General features: G+C 38.0%; 3 protein-coding genes across 7 annotated transcripts; 2 read left to right on the top strand and 1 right to left on the bottom strand.

The window, feature by feature from the left end:
• Nucleotides 1–1,127: 1,127 nt before the first annotated feature.
• LOC106654634 lies at nt 1,128–10,193 on the top strand. 4 transcript variants are annotated; one of them, XM_014374589.2, is made up of 9 exons: nt 1,128–1,456; nt 7,114–7,386; nt 7,489–7,662; nt 7,812–7,932; nt 8,011–8,191; nt 8,268–8,457; nt 8,529–8,646; nt 8,720–8,859; nt 8,936–10,193. In XM_014374589.2, exons 2-9 carry the CDS (start codon nt 7,264–7,266, stop codon nt 9,056–9,058), a joined length of 1,170 nt encoding a protein of 389 aa, XP_014230075.1. In that variant the 5' UTR covers nt 1,128–1,456; nt 7,114–7,263; the 3' UTR covers nt 9,059–10,193. The 4 variants fall into 4 exon arrangements, with proteins under 4 accessions (XP_014230075.1, XP_014230077.1, XP_014230076.1 ...); XM_014374591.2 differs by lacking the exon at nt 1,128–1,456 and adding an exon at nt 5,101–5,301; XM_014374590.2 differs by lacking the exon at nt 1,128–1,456 and adding an exon at nt 5,378–5,689.
• A 243-nt stretch (nt 10,194–10,436) lies between these two features.
• On the bottom strand, nt 10,437–12,499 carry LOC106654715 (eukaryotic translation initiation factor 3 subunit M). The gene is made up of 5 exons (XM_014374713.2): nt 12,334–12,499; nt 11,920–12,194; nt 11,608–11,826; nt 11,108–11,520; nt 10,437–10,848 (listed from the first exon to the last, which is right to left on the bottom strand). Exons 1-5 carry the CDS (start codon nt 12,376–12,378, stop codon nt 10,625–10,627), a joined length of 1,176 nt encoding a protein of 391 aa, XP_014230199.1. The 5' UTR covers nt 12,379–12,499; the 3' UTR covers nt 10,437–10,624.
• A 386-nt stretch (nt 12,500–12,885) lies between these two features.
• Nucleotides 12,886–15,185, top strand: LOC106654655 (ADP-ribosylation factor-like protein 1). 2 transcript variants are annotated; one of them, XM_014374616.2, is made up of 6 exons: nt 12,886–13,210; nt 13,289–13,378; nt 13,455–13,554; nt 13,635–13,751; nt 14,059–14,170; nt 14,295–15,185. In XM_014374616.2, exons 2-6 carry the CDS (start codon nt 13,375–13,377, stop codon nt 14,502–14,504), a joined length of 543 nt encoding a protein of 180 aa, XP_014230102.1. In that variant the 5' UTR covers nt 12,886–13,210; nt 13,289–13,374; the 3' UTR covers nt 14,505–15,185. The 2 variants fall into 2 exon arrangements, with proteins under 2 accessions (XP_014230102.1, XP_014230101.1); XM_014374615.2 differs by having other exon boundaries at nt 13,314–13,378.
• The last annotated feature ends 3,060 nt before the right edge of the window (nt 15,186–18,245 follow it).

Here is an 18,245-nt window from a genome sequence, read left to right on the forward strand (position 1 = left end):
GGAAGTGCATTCGTATTAGTTGATTGACAGGTTGTGTAGGGGGCGCGCTACCAACTAGCTCGGGCGCGAAAACGACTGAATTACGAATTGAGCGCGTGGAGCTTTCCAGAACGATGCAGCGAGTCGAAGGACTCGATGATCGATGCGATGAGCATTTCATAGACCGTATAGTTGATTCGTAGGTGGTACAGAAGAAATGACAATATAGGTGTCAAACCGGAGAAGCCCCATTGATGCCGGATAGCTAGCTCGCGCCATCGGCACTTGCTCCCAGTCACGTATTCAATTTTCAGAGTCGTCGTCTGCTATCCCACGAAACGCGGCGATATTCCGCGGCGCGGGTGAATTCGAAACCGGAGCAGCCAGCTTGGCACAAGAACCGCTTGTCGTTTCGTCAGCATTTTCTTATCGCGACGCGAGCCGCTGTATACTATATCCAAGGTAAATTTACGTCGTTGTGAGAACCTCGCGCTTCGTTGTCAACATCAGCTTTCAAATGCACGCGATAGCTCTCGCGGGTATTAAATAATAACATGCGTACGAACAAAATAACGTGAATATATATCGACGCTCTCGATGATGACTCAGCGATGAAAATCGCCGACAAGTGTGTACGTATACGTTTACGCGTGGTACAACGCACGACAATTGTATAATTCGCGTCTAGCCGGTTGTTGTCTGTATGTATTTGTCAGTTTTTGCGCTCGTGCCGAAGTCACGCGAGAGTGTGATGTATACACGAAAAAAAGAGAGTCGCGCGACTCTCGCGAAATATTCGCGCACATATGCACAACAGACACACGCGCGCGCACGCACACTTGTTCGTTAGCTCGGTCCGTTCGTGGACGGAGCTCGGAGCTCGGAGCATCGGCGAGTTATAATAGCCGGCGAATATCGCGAAATACACGTACACACGAACGCGCGAAATATATATACGCGTGTGTGTATGTAAGCACAAGCCCCCGAGACCGAAGTCGTCGTGCTGTTTGTTTTCTCCGGCATTTTTTCTCTCTCTCTCTCTCTCTCTCTTTCTCGCTCGCGCAGTCACTTCGCATATATCTATACACGTGTGTATGTGTGCGTTTGTGTGTATACACACGAGCTCTATTCCGTCGTCGCTATTCCGCGGGCCGCCGAGAGCCGCACTCATCGAAGACAGGCAGTTCAGTCGCCCGTTCTTTCTTCGAGAGGCTCGAGCTATATTATACTTTATACTAGTGGCAGTAATAGTATACATAGGCCTATATAAGCCGGTAAATTCGCCGAGGCTCGCAAGCTTTTTCACTTTTTTCATCATCATTGTCGTCGTCGTCTCTCTGGGACTTGCCAGTTTTTTAGTCAACATACAGTCGCGCAGTTGCCTTGTGTTCAGTACAGTGTCCACACACAGCTGATACGTACACGGATCGTTTTTAACTCTCTTTCTCTCTCCCCCGATCGCAACTAATTATCGAAGGTAAGTGCATGATATCGACGATTTTTCACGCTCGCTAAAATACAATTTTGTGTAAAATAACGTGATAAATGTTGCTCCGTTCATCGACGACACTCTGTGCCCCGTGTGTGTTTTTTTTTTCTTTTCTTTCTTTCATTCTTTCTTTTTTTTTTTTTTTTTTTTTTTTTTTTTTTTTTTTTTTTTTTTTTTGTTGTTTTCGTCGTCGTCGTGCGCCGGCTGTGCTGCAGCACGCTACTTGCCTCTCTCTCTCTCTCTCTCTCTCTCTCGAATGTTGCACACACAACACAACACAACGCAACGCAAGAGAGTTGGGTTTCAAAGTGCACGAGGCGCGAGCGAGAGAGAAAGAGAGAAGGAGACGTCTCGGGGGCCGGCTCTCGTCGGCCGTGTGGTTTTTTTCCATTATAAGCCGCGCATGCAGCCAGCGGTCTATAGGGTGTATTACTCTCTCGCGTAATATACACACACAAACACATTTTTGCGCGACGAAAACTCGGTTATTTTATTTTTCTTTATATAGTAAACGTGCGGGCGTTCGAAATATATCTCTGTACATATAGGCAGAACGAGAGAGAGAGAGAGAACGTGTCTTCTGTATTTACGATACAATTATATTCATTTTATTTTAAAACGTTCAAAAACAATAAAGCTCGGCGCTCCCTCCGCGCGCCCGCCAACGGCTCTTTAAAGCCTGCAGCACGCCTATTATATCTTATCGAGTGTGTATAGTGTAGTATTATTGTCACATTGTTTCGGAGCGTAAAAATAAAAAAATAAAAAAAAAACGCCAGAGATTGTAAATTTCTACCGGTTAATTTTTTTTTTTCGAACGTTTTACCAACGACAACAAACCGGCATGTGTGTGTGTGTGTTAGTTGAAAATTCATCATCGCGCGGAAACGTGCACATCGCGCTAAAACGCGACGGTTATAAACTTCGACCGGTCGCCTCCTCGTATATATATGCGCTGCGCTGCGTTTTAAGCAATAATAATAAAGAAAAGCGTATCTAAAAATAATAGGCGCTCTTTATCCGTTTCCACCACCGCAGCATATACGCGCGCTTCATCGTCGGGTGTCGAATGTTTTGATTTATAACTCGTAGTAGTAGTTTTAATAGCGCGAATGTGCTCGCATAGATATAAGTATAGTAACTCTTTATCCGTTGAAATTTCATTGACAATTGCGCGAGCTTCGCGTGACACAGACACGGACATACCTGCTGCCTCCTCCACTTCTTTTTTTTTGGAGAGACACACACGCAATTTATTCGTACTCGTTAGTCAGATTATCTACAAAGAGGATCGCGTTTTGTATGTAAATAAAAATGATGAAAAATGTTGGGAGGATGAGTCTATGAGCAGCAGCGCGTCTTCTCGAGATTTTCTCGTTACGCGCGACTGGGCCTTTTTACGGACAACCTGACCTGATGTTCCGCGAAACTGTATTATACGTAACACGCGGTAACTTGAACAGCAGTACAGCGGGGACGAAAAACATTTACGGTTCGAAAGTCGCACCATATTACACACCGAGACTCTCTTGTGTTTCTTAGGGCCGTCATTCTTTTACACCTCTGTGAATTCTTATCGAAAATCGCGATTACCCGAACTTGACTTTTTTTTTCATGATGCAAGAGTGACGATGGTACCGGTATATCTTCGCGCTTCCAGCACCTTTTCATCACGAAATGTTCACGCAGTCTACGAATCATTACATGTATATAATATGTTTGCTAGTTATGTAAATATCGATCACTTTATTAACGCATGTTTCACACACGTGCGCGAGACTCTGCGACAGAGCGGAATTTTATCTATAATGTAATACAACATCTAATTGTCGTATTGTAAAAGTCACTTACTATATACGGGCAAATTAACGAACGAATCTAATTTAATTAATGATTAATACAATGTGTAATTTGAACGATAATTAGAAGATATCGGCGGTCGTTAAGATATCGCCGAGGCTAATTTTTTTATAATACGACACTTAACGAATGGAATTTACGAAAAAAAAAATTCAATTTTTTTCTCGATTACGTTGTTCGCTTGAATTTTGGTTAAATTTATACGTATTCGTTTGATATACCGATTCGATAGTGCAAGTCTACGTAAATTCGGCGAATAAATCGTGGTGCAACGCGCTGCAAATACTATTTTTCGTATACGATCCGACGACGATGAGATTTGTCCCGAAAAAGCGATTTAATCTCGAGTGACACTGGACGCGCGCGATAAGATTACTTTTAAAAAATCGATCGTCGCGGAGTAACAATCGAAATCGAACGATTTGACCGATGATATTAAAAATTGCCATATTTCGTTTTGGAAAAACTATACTCCGCTCTCGATACATAAAAAATATCGTAGGAAATTTTTTTTTTTTAATCTTCGCTATCCAACGACTCGAATTAGTTCTCATTGGCAAACGGAAAAACTCGCTGTCGCGTCAAGAAATTATTAATTACGCGTCGGGTAATTAATCATCGAATTGAAATCGTAAGCCGAAAAGAGCCGCTCGCTCTACGAGACATCCTATATCGTCGTATTTTTGCGCAACTATGTGAATGGTGCATATCTATTTTTTGTCACTCGTAAAAAAAAACAAAAAAATTCATATTATAACGCGATTAACGCGATCGAGACGCGGACGGACGCGGATGAGAGTAGATAGAGAAAAAAAATATAGAGACGCGAACCGCTGCGTGTAGGCCTGTCAATCTCCCCGCGATCATGTGCTTTTGGCACATGGGATCTCTGCCTGTCGTTTCGCTACTTATATATAATACGCGCGTTTGTAACGTATCTACGTGCTGCACGGCACACATTACGAAGCATATAGTAGCGAAAAAAAAAAAACTACTATACAAACTGAATAAGGCGATAAGTCGAGAAGAGAACTTTTACTTTCTCTCCTATATAAACTACTAGATGGCGATCCACGAGGAGGAGGAGGAGAGACGTGTGTCGAGTTAAGTCTCTAAGTTTGTTTATACGCTAAAATGCGAATGTTTAAAAGCGTACAAATGCGGAGTAGTTGGCTCTCGCTTACGTCGAATCCAACTTATAACGTAATGTTTATATTCTACCGCTATATAATGGATGATTACTTTTACTTTGCCAAGTGCGAAACAATAGGGATATGTGCGCGCCCGCGCGATTCTCGTGTATATCTACGTATGTAAGACAGCATTGGCACGTGTGTGTGTACGCGTGGATCTTTATCGCAATCCATTACGGCATATTTAAATATAAATACTATATGTCGGATGAATCTGCAGCAGCTTCTTGTGTACTTTACCGATTTATCGAACGGGGGTAGAATACAACCAAACTCGTTATTACAATTACTCGGCTCGGCGATCAATTATAATCAATTAAAGTAAAAAATAACGAAGCAAGCCGCGCCGCGTGGTCTGCGGTGCAAGTGCGCCTATATCTATAAGTCGAAACACGCGGGGGCACGAAGAATACATATCATAAGTCGCGCACACGCACAGACACACATCTACTCCGAGTCGAATCGTGCGACGTTGCTATCTGCACGTAATATAGTAGTAGTATAGTGGTATATATTCGCGCGAGGCATAATGGTCTGCTCCGAGTCGCCGCCGCTGCTGACTCCGAACTGTGTTGGTCCCTCGTAGTATTTCTTCTCTCCTCTCTGCGCTTAGTTCTGCTCCGGGCTCTTGTCGCGCGATGTGTTATTACACGGTGATACGTATTTTATAATTATTATCGATATATCGCCGTCGTGCTAATGTGCGCGTATAGTAACGTCCGATCACCGATTTTAAGCAGTAGTAGTGGTAGTACAAGCGCCGCAACAGCAGCAGCAGCAGTACGTATATATATAAATCGTTAATTAAATATAAACCTACACTCTGTATTCGTGTGTTGCGAGCAGCAGCAGCAGCTCCGCGTTTAAAGTTACCGCACAGAGAGACACGCGTGTGTGCATCGCTGGTCGTCGCTTTCCTTATACTCTCGCACACGCACACATTCGAGCGATATATATATTCGCACACGCGCGCAGTGCAGTATATAGCAGCAGCACACCGCCACAGCGCGACTAAGTTCGCCAGCCAGCAGCAGTAGCAGCAGTACAGCTCTCTTTCTTCTTTGTACTGTATATCGCGAACATTGTATAGAGCCTGTGTGTGTATATATATGCTACTGCTGATGTGCCGTGTGTGTCTGTCCGTCTCTCTTGTGTGTTAAAACCGAAGGTACTGCAAAGTTATTATTGCCTTTCGAGCGATTATTTCTGCGTCTTTTCTGGTTTTTTTTTGTCGTTGTTGTTGTTGCGGAATTCTGTGCGTCGGCGATAATATTTCGATACGTATACGTGCAGCTGTGTGTCGACTCTGTCAGTAGTGCAGTGCAGCCCCGCGTGTACAGTGTACGATACATACGATACAAAGGTTTAAAATACCCTTCATTCCGCATACTTCCTATACGTGTATATACGAGCGAGAGAAGCCCTAAATATTATACACCGTGTCCTGTTTACTTCCAACGCTGCTATACCGCTGGGCACTTGAATTCGGTTCTCTCTCTGTCTCTGTCTCTGCGGGTATATATAAAAATGCACGTACGTACGATCGCATAAATTGCCTCATTAATTTGTCGAGTAGCAGCTTTATACTTGCTGCTACCGCTGCTGCTGCTGCTCCTCCGCGAAAACGACTACGTAATTTGTTTACGTTTAATCGGAGTGACGGCGATTTTTATGCCCTTTTCGAGCAGCAGTACTCGCTATAACACTGCACACGTCTATACGATCGTGTGCCTCTCTATGAGCCGTGTAAATGTCTCTCTTTTCTTTGTGTGTCTATACTTTCGATTTGTCCTTGATACCGCACACATATAAGTACGTTTTATATATTATATAGACACGCGTTTATATACGTTAGACGCGTTATATTGCTCGAAATTGCTCTCCGTTCGTCGATAAAGTTTGTGTGTTTGGGTTGTTGGTCGTGTGCTCTTATCGCAAATAATTCAGAAACTTCGAAGGGTCACTTATGTGCGTCCGCCTGTCTGTGTGCGTGTCTGTGTTCTCTGCAATGTGCACGCGTGTGTACGTGAGTTTTCAAACATTCGGACAATTTTATATTCTTTATATATACTTCTTCTATTACCTATCATGAGAGTCGGCAAATAACATCTTCGAATTTTTGTAATTGTGTATCGTTACACCCCCGTTAAACGCGTTAACGATAGTCTCGCGTTACTCGTTTGGACTCCATATTTTGGATTGTTGACTCGCTCGCTGTTGGCTTTGTTTAAAAAACGAAATTCGATCGTATACTGCTGTTTACTGATTTCGGAGCACTTATCATTCGGCTTATTTATTATTTTTCAACTGACGAACGCTTTTGCAAATCACGTAAATGTTTAATGCATATTTACACTGACAATTTTTATGACTGATGTTTTCCACCAATCGTTGTCGCTATTTGGATTCACTTTTCATTATAAATTCGTCTTTTTTGCGTATTTTTTTCGTAAAAATGATACAAATCTATGATTGTTCAATTCCTTACACTAGTACTTCAAGAAATCAAACTTTTTTTCACTTATACTTGAAATAATAATACATGAGTTTTATTACTCTTCATTGTGATTCATATAATATTTCTTTTTTTAGGTATTGGTGCAGAGCTGTAAACAATTTGAGAAAATGTCATTGAGCTCATAGGAAAAATAATATCAGACGAAGAAGAACAGATCAATAATTTATCAATATAAAAATTTCATTTGATATCTTCAATTTGAAGATTAATGAAAAATACTTAAAATGTATATTACATGCAAATGTTTGAATGTATCCATCACAACTAAAACCAATGAGCTGCATCATGTCAATATTGATGAGATGGAGCTGAATGCTGATGTATGTGACGACTCATTTTTCAAAAATGTTAGTATCAATCATTTGAGTTATAAAATAATTCAAATCATTCAATTTTACATATGTCTGATTATATCTTTTAATAATGCCAATGAATTTTCTATTTTACAGAAGCTCGTTACTACAAAGGAATTGGAAAATGTTGTTAAAGAACAGCCTGGCCTTGTTGAAACTCGACATGTTGGGCCATGGGCTATCTATCGTTGTTACAATTGTGATATGAAAACTCATGCAGTTCATGGAGAATTTGGAGCTGCTATGGTTTTGATGAGCTCTGAACTAATTGTGAGTTAATGAATATTTAACAGTCATTGAATAATCAATTTACATTTGTTTCGTTATTTGTAATATTTGATTTGAATAGTTTTATAATGATTGTATATGGAAATAGCTAGTAGCTTCTGCTTTTTTATTAATAATTACTAATTTTTCAGACCTCCGAAGATGAAATCAAGAAATTAAAAGCTAGTCCAAACTATAGTCTAGCTTTTAGAATAGTTATAAAAGTCACTGATGATATGTTTGATCCTTTGGAAACACCAACAAAATTTTCTGGTATGAATATTACAAGTTTTCATTTGTAGATTGCTGTTATAAAGATTTCACTTGTAAAAATTGTTGAAAATTTTTCAGTATCCCAACTTTCAAATAATTTAAGATTTGCTCTTACTGGATTAGAACAGCAATTAGAAGAAGCTATCCAACATCAAGTGAGAACAATAGATAAAAAAATTCGTGATTTTACAAAAGAACAATATAATATTTTAGAAGAGTTCAGAGAACGTGTACATAAAGAACATAATGTGCTCACAAGGTGCTTTTAATTTCTTGATTTCAAATATTTTTGCATACAAGCATTGCTTATCAATATAAAAAATAATTTCTTGTAGGATAATATGTGATCAACATCAAAATTCGAAGAATTCGTCTAATTTTGCTACTCCTCCAGCAACTGCAGAAAACATTTCAAATAAAACTGCTCCCAAAGATGATGTAGATACTACAGTAGTACGCTTGAATTCAAAAAATGCTGCCCGTCATCAATCATCAAATAAAGCAGTGAAAGAAATCCATTCACTTGTAAATATTAATATATTGACCATTATTCAGGACTTTTGAAAAAAAATATTGAACTATGATGTGTCTTTTAGAATGGAAACAATGAAACAAGAAGCAACTTCGATGACGAATTCTTATTTGAACTTGAAGGTATTGACAATATGCCCATCAGGCCTTTGCAAGCTTTAGAAATTGAATCAGATGCTGAAGGTATTTAAATGCTTTTGAACAAATTGATTTTTCATACAACAGGCAAACAATGATATATTTTTGATATGTTTAGATTCAGCTACTGAAGTTATTACATTAACTAGACATCACAGGAGCGATCATCCAGCGATAGCTAAATCATTGCCTGTAACTGTGCCTACCTTTCATGCTTTCGGTCAGCGTTTCGATAGGCATGATGACGATGAAGAACAAGTATGATATTGCTTAGTTGACCTTTTCATTTTTTTGATAAATGTTTGATCATTTACCTAAATATGTTTATTTTTAGATATCAGTGAATTCTATGGATCCTAGTAGTATACAAGCATCTATAAAAGCTCTAGCCAAAAGTGTACATGGTGATACAGTCTTTGGCGATTTACCACGTCCTCGATTTTCAACGCAGATTTGACTTGAAGAAATAAGTGAGGACTATTAACAGCGTTTCATGAATTGGAAACGCTAACCCATGTGATTATAACTTTCTTTTTTTATTGATAATGACATTGAAGTCAGTAGCTATTATTTATACTTTTTAATAATTTTGAGATGGTAGCAGCATTCAGTCAGTAATCACATATGTGGCATCAAATGTTAAATTTATTCAGGTAGTTCTTTTACGCCTGAAGAAACATTTCCTTGAATTTTTCTAATACTTTAACGTCAAACATTAATAACTGAGAAATAAGTTGTTTTAATTGTTTTTTTAAAACTTGCTTGTAATTCTGAAGAGCAGAATAGATTTTTATTTTTTTCATTGTAAATTAGAAATTATAGGCTCTCAATATAATGACATGATTAAAACCCACCGTTTTTTAGTATGTTTATATCGACCGTTGTTGCAATATTTAAGTCATTGACATTCTCACTTATAAAAATGAAACTGAGCTGAATTTTTTACAGTATATAAATATATAACAAAAAATGTAGCAAGTCAAAAGCAATTGGATCTGTAATATTAGAAATCATTACTGTAATTTGACGAACTTGTATTATGTTAAATCCAATCATCTCTACATACTTACAGGTGACACATTTAATTAATGCAACTTTGATTGTTTTATATTAGCGTCGTCTAAATGAAATTTATGAAAAAAAATTATTTTTGGCATATTGTATATTCTTGATAATGATGAGAGATTTTTGACTCATTTTTGCAAATGAATTTCTGAAATACATATATTTTCTATAGTCGTTGATAACAAGTTTTATTAAATTCTTTCATTATTAAAGTTAGAAAATGCATATCAAATATTTGAATATGTTGTCCTACATTTTGAACAACTTTGGTTTTCTAATCGAAAAAAATTTCGATGCAAGTAAGCTTAATGACCATTTAGAAAGATTTCCAAATCTTTTTTTGTTCAAATTGATAAATTTTAATATAGAAATCGAGCTTGTGCTTACGCCAACTGGAAGCAGAAAAGGGCGTATAAGTTAAACAAATAAATGGATTTATTCAAAAAATAATTTGAAAAATCGTGACTGACTTTGAATACTCATGGCAGTAATGCTTATAAACTTGTAAAGTTATTTCAATGGAAAAAGTGAAACATATAAAGAAGAGAAACAACGATGTAACTACAGTTTTCATGCCAAAATATGTAATGAATGCTCATAACATGAGAAAACAATTGAATAAAAATTGACGAGATTATTTTAAACTATTTTTCAAATAGTTTATTAATTTTTCTCTGTCAAAAAACAAGTAATCAAGCGTTATACTTTTTTTTACCCATCATTATATTTTTTATTATATTTTTGATAATGTTAGAATGGTATAAATTATGAAATTCTTTTTATCTATATGAAACAGCATTTATTTGTGCTTGTATTGGATACTTGATTTCTTAGATACAATACATACATTTTAATTAACATATATACCTAAAAATAGGAGGAGGACGTTTTTATGTCCTCTTGCTAATCTTTCCAGAGATGATTTCATTTTTCAAGCTTAGCGAAATTTTTTCGTGTGTCAGTGAACAATTGGTGCTTTACTTTTAGCAGCAAGTTCCATTTGAGCAGATGCTACACTCTTCATGCCATCTTGCACACCACTAAGGTTGGCTTTCCACGCAGCAAGTAAATCTCTCAGCTGCAACCATTGTGGTCTTCCAAATGTACGATGCATTGTGCTGGAGACCAACACTTTCCTGCCAGCTTGGTCCATGCGGGCTCTTACGAGTTTTGTTTTCAAAACTAGAATAATAAAGTCAAGTTTAGTTATTTTTTACTCATGTATTGATCTATTATTCAAATTAATCAAGTATCAAAATAATTATTATTTGAAGGTGTAGTATATTACGATAACTTCAAGAAAATAGTTTCTTCAAGCCAGTACTAATACATTTTCTATTCCCTTAAATTTTTTAAATTAGTTACTTAATCATCATAATAATGAATAAGCGTTTATAAGGGTTTTAATCTTGAATTAATTTTGTTTGTAATAACAACTTACCATCAATAATAAAGCTTTCAACTTTGTCCTCTTCAATTTGAAGCTCGTTTTGAACAGTTTCAAATGACATTTCTGGATTAGTTTCAGCAAGCTGCATGAAAGTCAACAACCTCATTTTCTTCATATTTTGTTCATGGTTCAGACCAAGATTGCTCTCTACGAATTCTTTGTGGTCTTTGTGGAATTTCAAATAAGCTGGAAGTTTTTCTTGAACAAAAATAAGGAGAAGATCATGAATGAGCTCTCCTTCTAAAAATCTCACTGGTTTCAGAGCCAAGAGTGGGTCTAAAAGGAAGGTGTTAGGATCAGCCAAAGCTGACAAAATGCAGCGTTGAGCATCTTCTCTAGCAGCTGAAGCATTTTCTGAAGTGTAAGTTCCTAATAACTCAACCATTACAGCAGCAGCTTGTTCTCTATAATTTAAAATTTGAAATTAGAATAAGTGTGTGAATAAATAAAGCAATAAATATTAGAATCAATTATTTTGTAAAAATACATACCCTTGCTTGCATCCTAAGAGAACTTCATGCAACAAACGTAAAAGTTTTTGCATTTGTTCGTTAGCTGGTGGGCATGTGGCAAATTGTTGTTTCAATTGGTCAACACCATTGTATACTGCTTTAACTTGATCAACATTCCTGGCGATTTGAACCAAGTGGTAGTAGACGTGATACCTCATGGAGGAGTCTTCAGGTAATGATTGGAAAAGCAGCCACAAACTAAATAATAAATAAAAATGGACAATCCAATTTTTCATTCACAATAATATAATGGAAATCATCCACATGTCAGCTGTTATTGAGAATACTCACGCTTTGAGGCAAACAAGGCCCAATTTGTGACCGGTGGCTTTCGTCAACTTGTCGCAAAAAGCCAATACAATGTTCTCAGCGCGTTCAGTTGGAACAAGGATCATTATAGACACGATATCACTAAGGATAGATTCGATTTCAGGTTCATTGCCTTCCTTGAAGCAAGCATCGCATACACCAATGATCTTGTGTAAATCATCTTCGATTCCTTTTGGTGATTTCTCTTCACTGATCTCAGCCCCAAGGCTTTTGAAATAAACTCTCAGCTCTTGAGCCTAAAATTATATCGTAAATTATATATATTTTTTGTATCAATCGCATCGACATCTGGCTTTTTATAACCTATATGCTCGATAAGCCAGCTAGAGCAGTCGCGAGAGGTGACAACTAAAACTTGACAGAGCCGAATCTTACCTGATCCTCGGTGGAACAGTCCATGCATACGGCGGGTCCTTGCATTTTGATACCCGTTGTTATGATTTTCGTAAACAATAAACAAAATTACGGGCGTAAACCCTCGTGTTCTATTTTAACAGGCTTCGTGCGTGGACACTCTACGAGCCTGCAAGATCCCAGCATAAGGCAGTGCTGCCGCGGCACAATCGACGAAGCCGGCCGCCTATGAAACATGACAACGTGACGTTACATTACCCGTGGAGCGACTTTAATTTTGAACTAGTTTTTGAAATTTACTTGCAAACAATTAGTTTTAATATTTTTTTCTGAAATTTAAGAGAATACTTGAATAATTATTCAAAAATTGATGAGGATTTGCATTTTTCGTCGCATAATAAATTACAAATTTCATCTTAAAATTTGACAACAAACTTGAATGAAAAAAAATGTTTCTCATAAAAACAATTATAGGCCTGGAATTCAGGAATTTTTCATCAACATTTTCTCAATAGGTAAAAATTCATTAGAAGATGTGTTCGTACGGCCGTATGTTCGTCTGCAAAATACAGCGGGACAGTAACTCTGCAATTTCGCCAATCGCATGTGCACGCATTGTGCAAATCCGATTAATGCGCCCGATAAAATGAATTGTTGATTTCTTCGTGAACATTTTTATGACCAATTCGTGTGCATCGATCACCACTCGGACACTTACGTTTTTACTTTTTTAATTGCTTTTCGAGCATCAGCGACGTTTCGAGCTTATCAACATGCATCTATGAGGCAAGAGCAATGTACTAAGTAAATCGCGTACCAGCTGACAAGCGACACGTATATATACACACATCTTTTAATCCCACCTGTGTCGCGTGTGTTAACAAAGTTTTTGTACTCTGTAAGCATAATTTCTTTTATAACGATAGTTTGTTCAATTTTTATACCGATTTAAAATTAAAATAGTGATAAATCATAGAGTGTGTATACATTTTTTAACCTAGAGGGAGACTACAAGCATTTGACTGATTACCATTTCATGCTGTGAAGTAAAAAGTCATTGACATGGGTAGGTTAAATTTAAATATTTACACAGTTTTTTAATAGAATTGTTTAATGTACTTGTGTTTATGTTGAACTTTTAGGTGGAATAATGAGTTACTTTCGTAGCCTTATTGGCAGTCGAGAGATGAGAATCCTTATATTAGGTTTAGACGGAGCAGGCAAAACTACTATACTGTACAGGTATTTCATATTGATTGTATTTTTGTAAATATTATCAATTAAAAACATATTGAATAATAATTTTATCTAATATTTAAAAGATTGCAAGTTGGAGAAGTTGTTACTACCATTCCCACAATAGGCTTCAACGTCGAACAGGTGACTTACAAAAATTTAAAATTTCAAGTGTGGGATTTAGGTGGTCAAACAAGTATAAGGTAAATAATATTTAGATATTTTTTAGTTGCTAATTTAGGTATTAGTTAAATATAAATGTGCCATTAAGTATTTGATAGAAAATATCAAAATAAATGATTGAAATTTATAGCTTAATAAGCATACAAGTTTTATGTAATAAGTGTATGTGCTTCAATATGACACATGAGTATTGCAGTATGCCCCTTCAATCACTGACAAATAAATCATATTAAATATGAGTTTGAATAAATTGTTTACCATGATATAGAATTATCAATTATTGTAAATATTATATTTTACTCACTCAAACTTTATTTTCCTTTGCAGACCTTATTGGAGATGTTATTATTCTAATACCGATGCAATAATCTATGTTGTTGATTCAGCTGACAAAGACAGGATAGGAATATCTAAAGATGAATTATTGTACATGTTAAGGGTAAGGATAAATTATTAATAATAATTCAGTAATTCACAATTTTGATATCAAAGGAAAATAAATGGCTTAATTACATGCCTCGAGTGAACAGGAATTTTTGAACATGCATTAAATGATATTTCAGGAAGATGAGCTACAAAATGCTATTTTAGTGGTTCTGGCCAATAAGCAAGACATGCCAGGCTGTTTGTCAGTAGCGGAAGTTCATCAAGCCCTTGGTTTAGATGCTTTGAAAAATCGTACGTTTCAAATTTTTAAAACCTCTGCAAAACGTGGTGAAGGACTGGATCAAGCCATGGATTGGTTATCCAATGCACTTACAGCTAAAAAATGATCCAAGAGAACTGCAGAACTAACAAAGACTCAGTTTAATGAACTCAATATCTGCAGTTTTGCAACTTTAGGTATCATACTTCTATTGACTAAATAATCTACAAGGTAGAACAAAACAAAGCAGATAAATATACAAAAATTTATAAAGTCAAGAAAAAGTTGAATTCGAATACATAAACAAGCATGAAAGTGATGAGTGATGAATTTTTGAATGAGCGAATGAATTCGTATTTTTGTATTGTATTAAAACTTTTGTCTGTTCAATAGTACTTTATAATTTTACAATGTATGCATGTAAAAATATATTTATAGACGTATAAATAATAATGGAGAATAATGTTTTACTTTAGTTTTTTGCAACTGTGAACATTCTTACACAATTAATTAGATATTTTGAAACAAAAAAAGAAAACGAAATGAAATTCTATATAATTATAGCTAAAATGGCAGGGCTGTCAGAGTATTGAATGACTAAATCAACTGTACTATATCACGAATATTCTTGAAAAATTTCGTAATAACTATCTTATACCAATATTTTCAAGTTGCTGTACGAGCTAAACGAATATTGAGACTTTTTATGCAGCACATTTTTGTGATTCGCACAAGTCCATCATCATTAAGGCACACATTATATAAATGAATTATGAAAATGTTTAATAAACAGAATTATACCTTAAAACATCAAAATGTATACTATGTTTGCTACTACTAATTATAGATTATTTTGGGGATTTTCGAAAAAATTTCGATAAAAACTGTTATTCGAAGTATAATCTTTAACTTTTTGACATTTGATGCACGTTATCATTTGTATTATGTTAGTTATGATACGCGCAAGACTCACGATGACTTTTTCTTCGATTCGATTGATCATTATACATCGGTTTAGCAAAGAAAAGTCGAGAGTCCCAGAATGTAATTATCGACTTCTAACATAAAACAATGAGCTTTCACTTGAACAAATAACACAAGCGACGATTATAAAAACTCGATCGCTTTAATCAATGCTCGCAGCTTTTCAAACAGGAAATAAACTTTATATACGCGCGACGTCTTTATCAAATCCTTTTACCGAAGCTCGAATTGACATGTCTCTGATCGGTTAACGTAACGATAATTACCCAGAGAGATTATATTTTCCAATCCGCAGACAGAATGATGCAATTTCGCGATATTCTTCGGAGAGATGCATAATTCTCACCGTATATAGGATAAATTGAATTTCTTTTTTTTTTTTTTAACATGATCGTTGCGATAATATTTTAATTTCAAACATCCCAACTTTCGGACTTGTAAAAAAAGAGCAGAAAAAAAAAAAGTTTTACAAGCGCTCTGAAAATATTGCTTTAAAAGCGCAAGTGCACAAACAGACACTTCGACAATTAGCATCGCGTGTGTTTGATATAAAAGCTCGAGCCAGGTAGGATGACAGCTCACTCGTTTGTATGTTTTCGCTCGGTGTCGCGATGGCAAATCGGAAAAATTCGACGACGCTCCTCGTGCTCGCGGCGCTGATCTGCTGCGGCGCTTACGCGGTACCAGGCAAGTAAAAAAAAAAAAAAAATAAAAAAAAAAAATTCCACTCGCAGTCGGCAGATTTATTTATTATAAGTAAAATTTATCAACAGTCCAGGATGGCCAATCCGGGGCCAACTCGGACTCGAAGGTGCTGACGAACATCGTCGGTGTGTTCGAGGGCGACGTGGAGGTCGACGGTCGCGGCCAGTCCAACTCCAAAGCCGCCGGGGCCGGCCGATCCGGGGCCAACTCCAAGTCCCTGGTGGAGACCAACGTAAACGGCATCATCCAGGGCAATCTGCTGGTCAAGGGCCAGAGTCTGTCCGACTCCGACAGCGACTCGACCGGTAAAGGTCGTGGTCAGGGTGGTGCCGCCGATGCCAACTCGGCCGGCAACGTCATCACCAAGGTCAACGGCATCGTCAACGGCCAGATCAGAAACGACGCCCTGACCGACGCCCAAGCCAACGCCGCGGGACGCGTACCCGGTGCAGGTCGAGGCTCTGCGGGTGCCAATTCCGGCTCTCAGGTCGTCACCCAGATCAACGGCATCATCACCGGCGAGATCCTCGTCGAGGGCGACGCCCAGTCCAACTCGAAAGCCAACTCCGGCGCCGGACAGGCCTCCGCGGGTGCTCGCGCCAAGGGTCGGGCCGAACAGCAACGGGTTCCCGTGCAGGAACGACCGGCGGTGCAGCAGCTGCTGCCGCAAGGCGACAGACGCCGCGATCGTCCCTCGGCTCTGGACGTGGCCGACGAGCGTCGTGCCGAGCGTCAGGCGCGTCGCGAGGGACGTACTCCCGTCGTGCTCGGCGGCGGCGGCGGCGGCGGGCACAATCAGCGTCGACCCGGTGGTCGTCGTCACGAGTGAATTTTTAAGGGAATCAAAAAATCAATCTAAATCAATTGTACAATTCGCAAATTATAGTAAAAAAAAAAATATCCTCTCCTCGAGCTTACAGGAGCATAAAATGTTGCAACCTGCAACGACGATCGTCCTCCGAGATAATAACAAACAAAAATTAACTTTCAAAGTTATTTTTAGCAAAGCAATCAAATCGTTTAGAAAATAAAGACGATACAATTTTGAACGTCTTGCTTTATTTGTGTTCCGGTTGCATAGGTTTTTTCCACAAAAAAACCAGATGCTTCCTGTTGTGACTATTTTTAATCACCTGATTTACGATCGTTATGACTCAGATATACCAAATTTTGATTAAATTTTCCACTATCGTTAGATAATGAACATTATATACAGAGCATTACCGACGAAAAATAACCGATCGAGAGGAACGACCTGCGCTAATTAAATCTTCAACTTTGACTAAAACAAAGTTTAAAAAAAAAAGTGAAGCACAGCGTTTATCTCGTTTAATACGCCGATGATTTAGAATTAGCCGCGCGCATGTATAAAAGTGCGCGTATGCGCTTTGGGGTGGGCCCCGCGCTCATCTTGCACTAACAGATGATCGGCATGGCACACACGAGCTGCGCTCCGGGGCCCTAAATACGGTCGAAGGGTTTCTTCTTCTTGCCGCGTGATTTACTCAAAATAAAAAAAAAAGCCTCGTGGCGCGCGCGCGCGCAAAAATTGATCCGTCCATATTTCACGTTGCTGCTTAATATATAAAATAAAAGAAAAAAAAAGTTCGATCGAGCCTACGTATAAAATTTCTTACGTATTAGACAGCAGCGTTACGGGGGCGGGTGTTCCAGCTGCTGCTGCTTCTGTAGGTATATACATATAGGGAATTAGCATAATCGAAACAATACCACCTAATGTAGCTGCGCCCACACAACGCAACACACGTGTGTGTAAGTTCGATCTTTTTTTTTTTTTTTTTTTGACTTATATCGCCAATCGAATATCGAGGCTCTCGTTTTTACGCGAGCAAACACATGTGCTGCTGCACCGCTCAGCTGACCACCGTAGATCATGTAACGAATCTCGCGCGGATCAATACTTAGGCCGGGCCGAGATCGGCTTTTAATTTCAAGGAAGTTTAAAGGATTAACGCAGGAACTGCGTATAGGTTCAGCGCCACGTATAGAGATATCGCTGGAGGGGGAGGAAAAATAAACAGCTCTAATATATATCGAATAAAAAGAGAGAGAGAAAAAACTGGCGCTCGTTTCTACGTGTGCCGCTTGATTATTATGTCATCGTGTGTGGACGCGCGAGGAAAAATAAAGCGAGATATATACTTTTTAATCATAGCCG

This window comes from Trichogramma pretiosum, unplaced genomic scaffold (assembly GCF_000599845.2).
Source record: "Trichogramma pretiosum strain Unisexual culture from Peru unplaced genomic scaffold, Tpre_2.0 scaffold23, whole genome shotgun sequence".
NCBI lineage: Eukaryota > Metazoa > Arthropoda > Insecta > Hymenoptera > Trichogrammatidae > Trichogramma > Trichogramma pretiosum.

What these genes read in the sequence shown, in the direction of transcription:
- LOC106654634 (XM_014374589.2), top strand. Translation starts at nt 7,264, where the DNA reads ATGTATATTACATGCAAATGTTTGAATGTATCCATCACAACTAAAACC. An exon ending in GAACATAATGTGCTCACAAG is followed by an intron (nt 8,192 to 8,267) that starts GTGCTTTTAATT and finishes AATTTCTTGTAG; the next exon opens with GATAATATGTGATCAACATC. An exon ending in ATGATGACGATGAAGAACAA is followed by an intron (nt 8,860 to 8,935) that starts GTATGATATTGC and finishes GTTTATTTTTAG; the next exon opens with ATATCAGTGAATTCTATGGA.
- LOC106654715 (XM_014374713.2), bottom strand. Translation starts at nt 12,378, where the DNA reads ATGCAAGGACCCGCCGTATGCATGGACTGTTCCACCGAGGATCAG. An exon ending in CTCTTAGGATGCAAGCAAGG is followed by an intron (nt 11,521 to 11,607) that starts GTATGTATTTTT and finishes TTTAAATTATAG; the next exon opens with AGAACAAGCTGCTGCTGTAA. An exon ending in TGAAAGCTTTATTATTGATG is followed by an intron (nt 10,849 to 11,107) that starts GTAAGTTGTTAT and finishes TTATTATTCTAG; the next exon opens with TTTTGAAAACAAAACTCGTA.
- LOC106654655 (XM_014374616.2), top strand. An exon ending in AAAACTACTATACTGTACAG is followed by an intron (nt 13,555 to 13,634) that starts GTATTTCATATT and finishes AATATTTAAAAG; the next exon opens with ATTGCAAGTTGGAGAAGTTG. An exon ending in AATTATTGTACATGTTAAGG is followed by an intron (nt 14,171 to 14,294) that starts GTAAGGATAAAT and finishes ATGATATTTCAG; the next exon opens with GAAGATGAGCTACAAAATGC.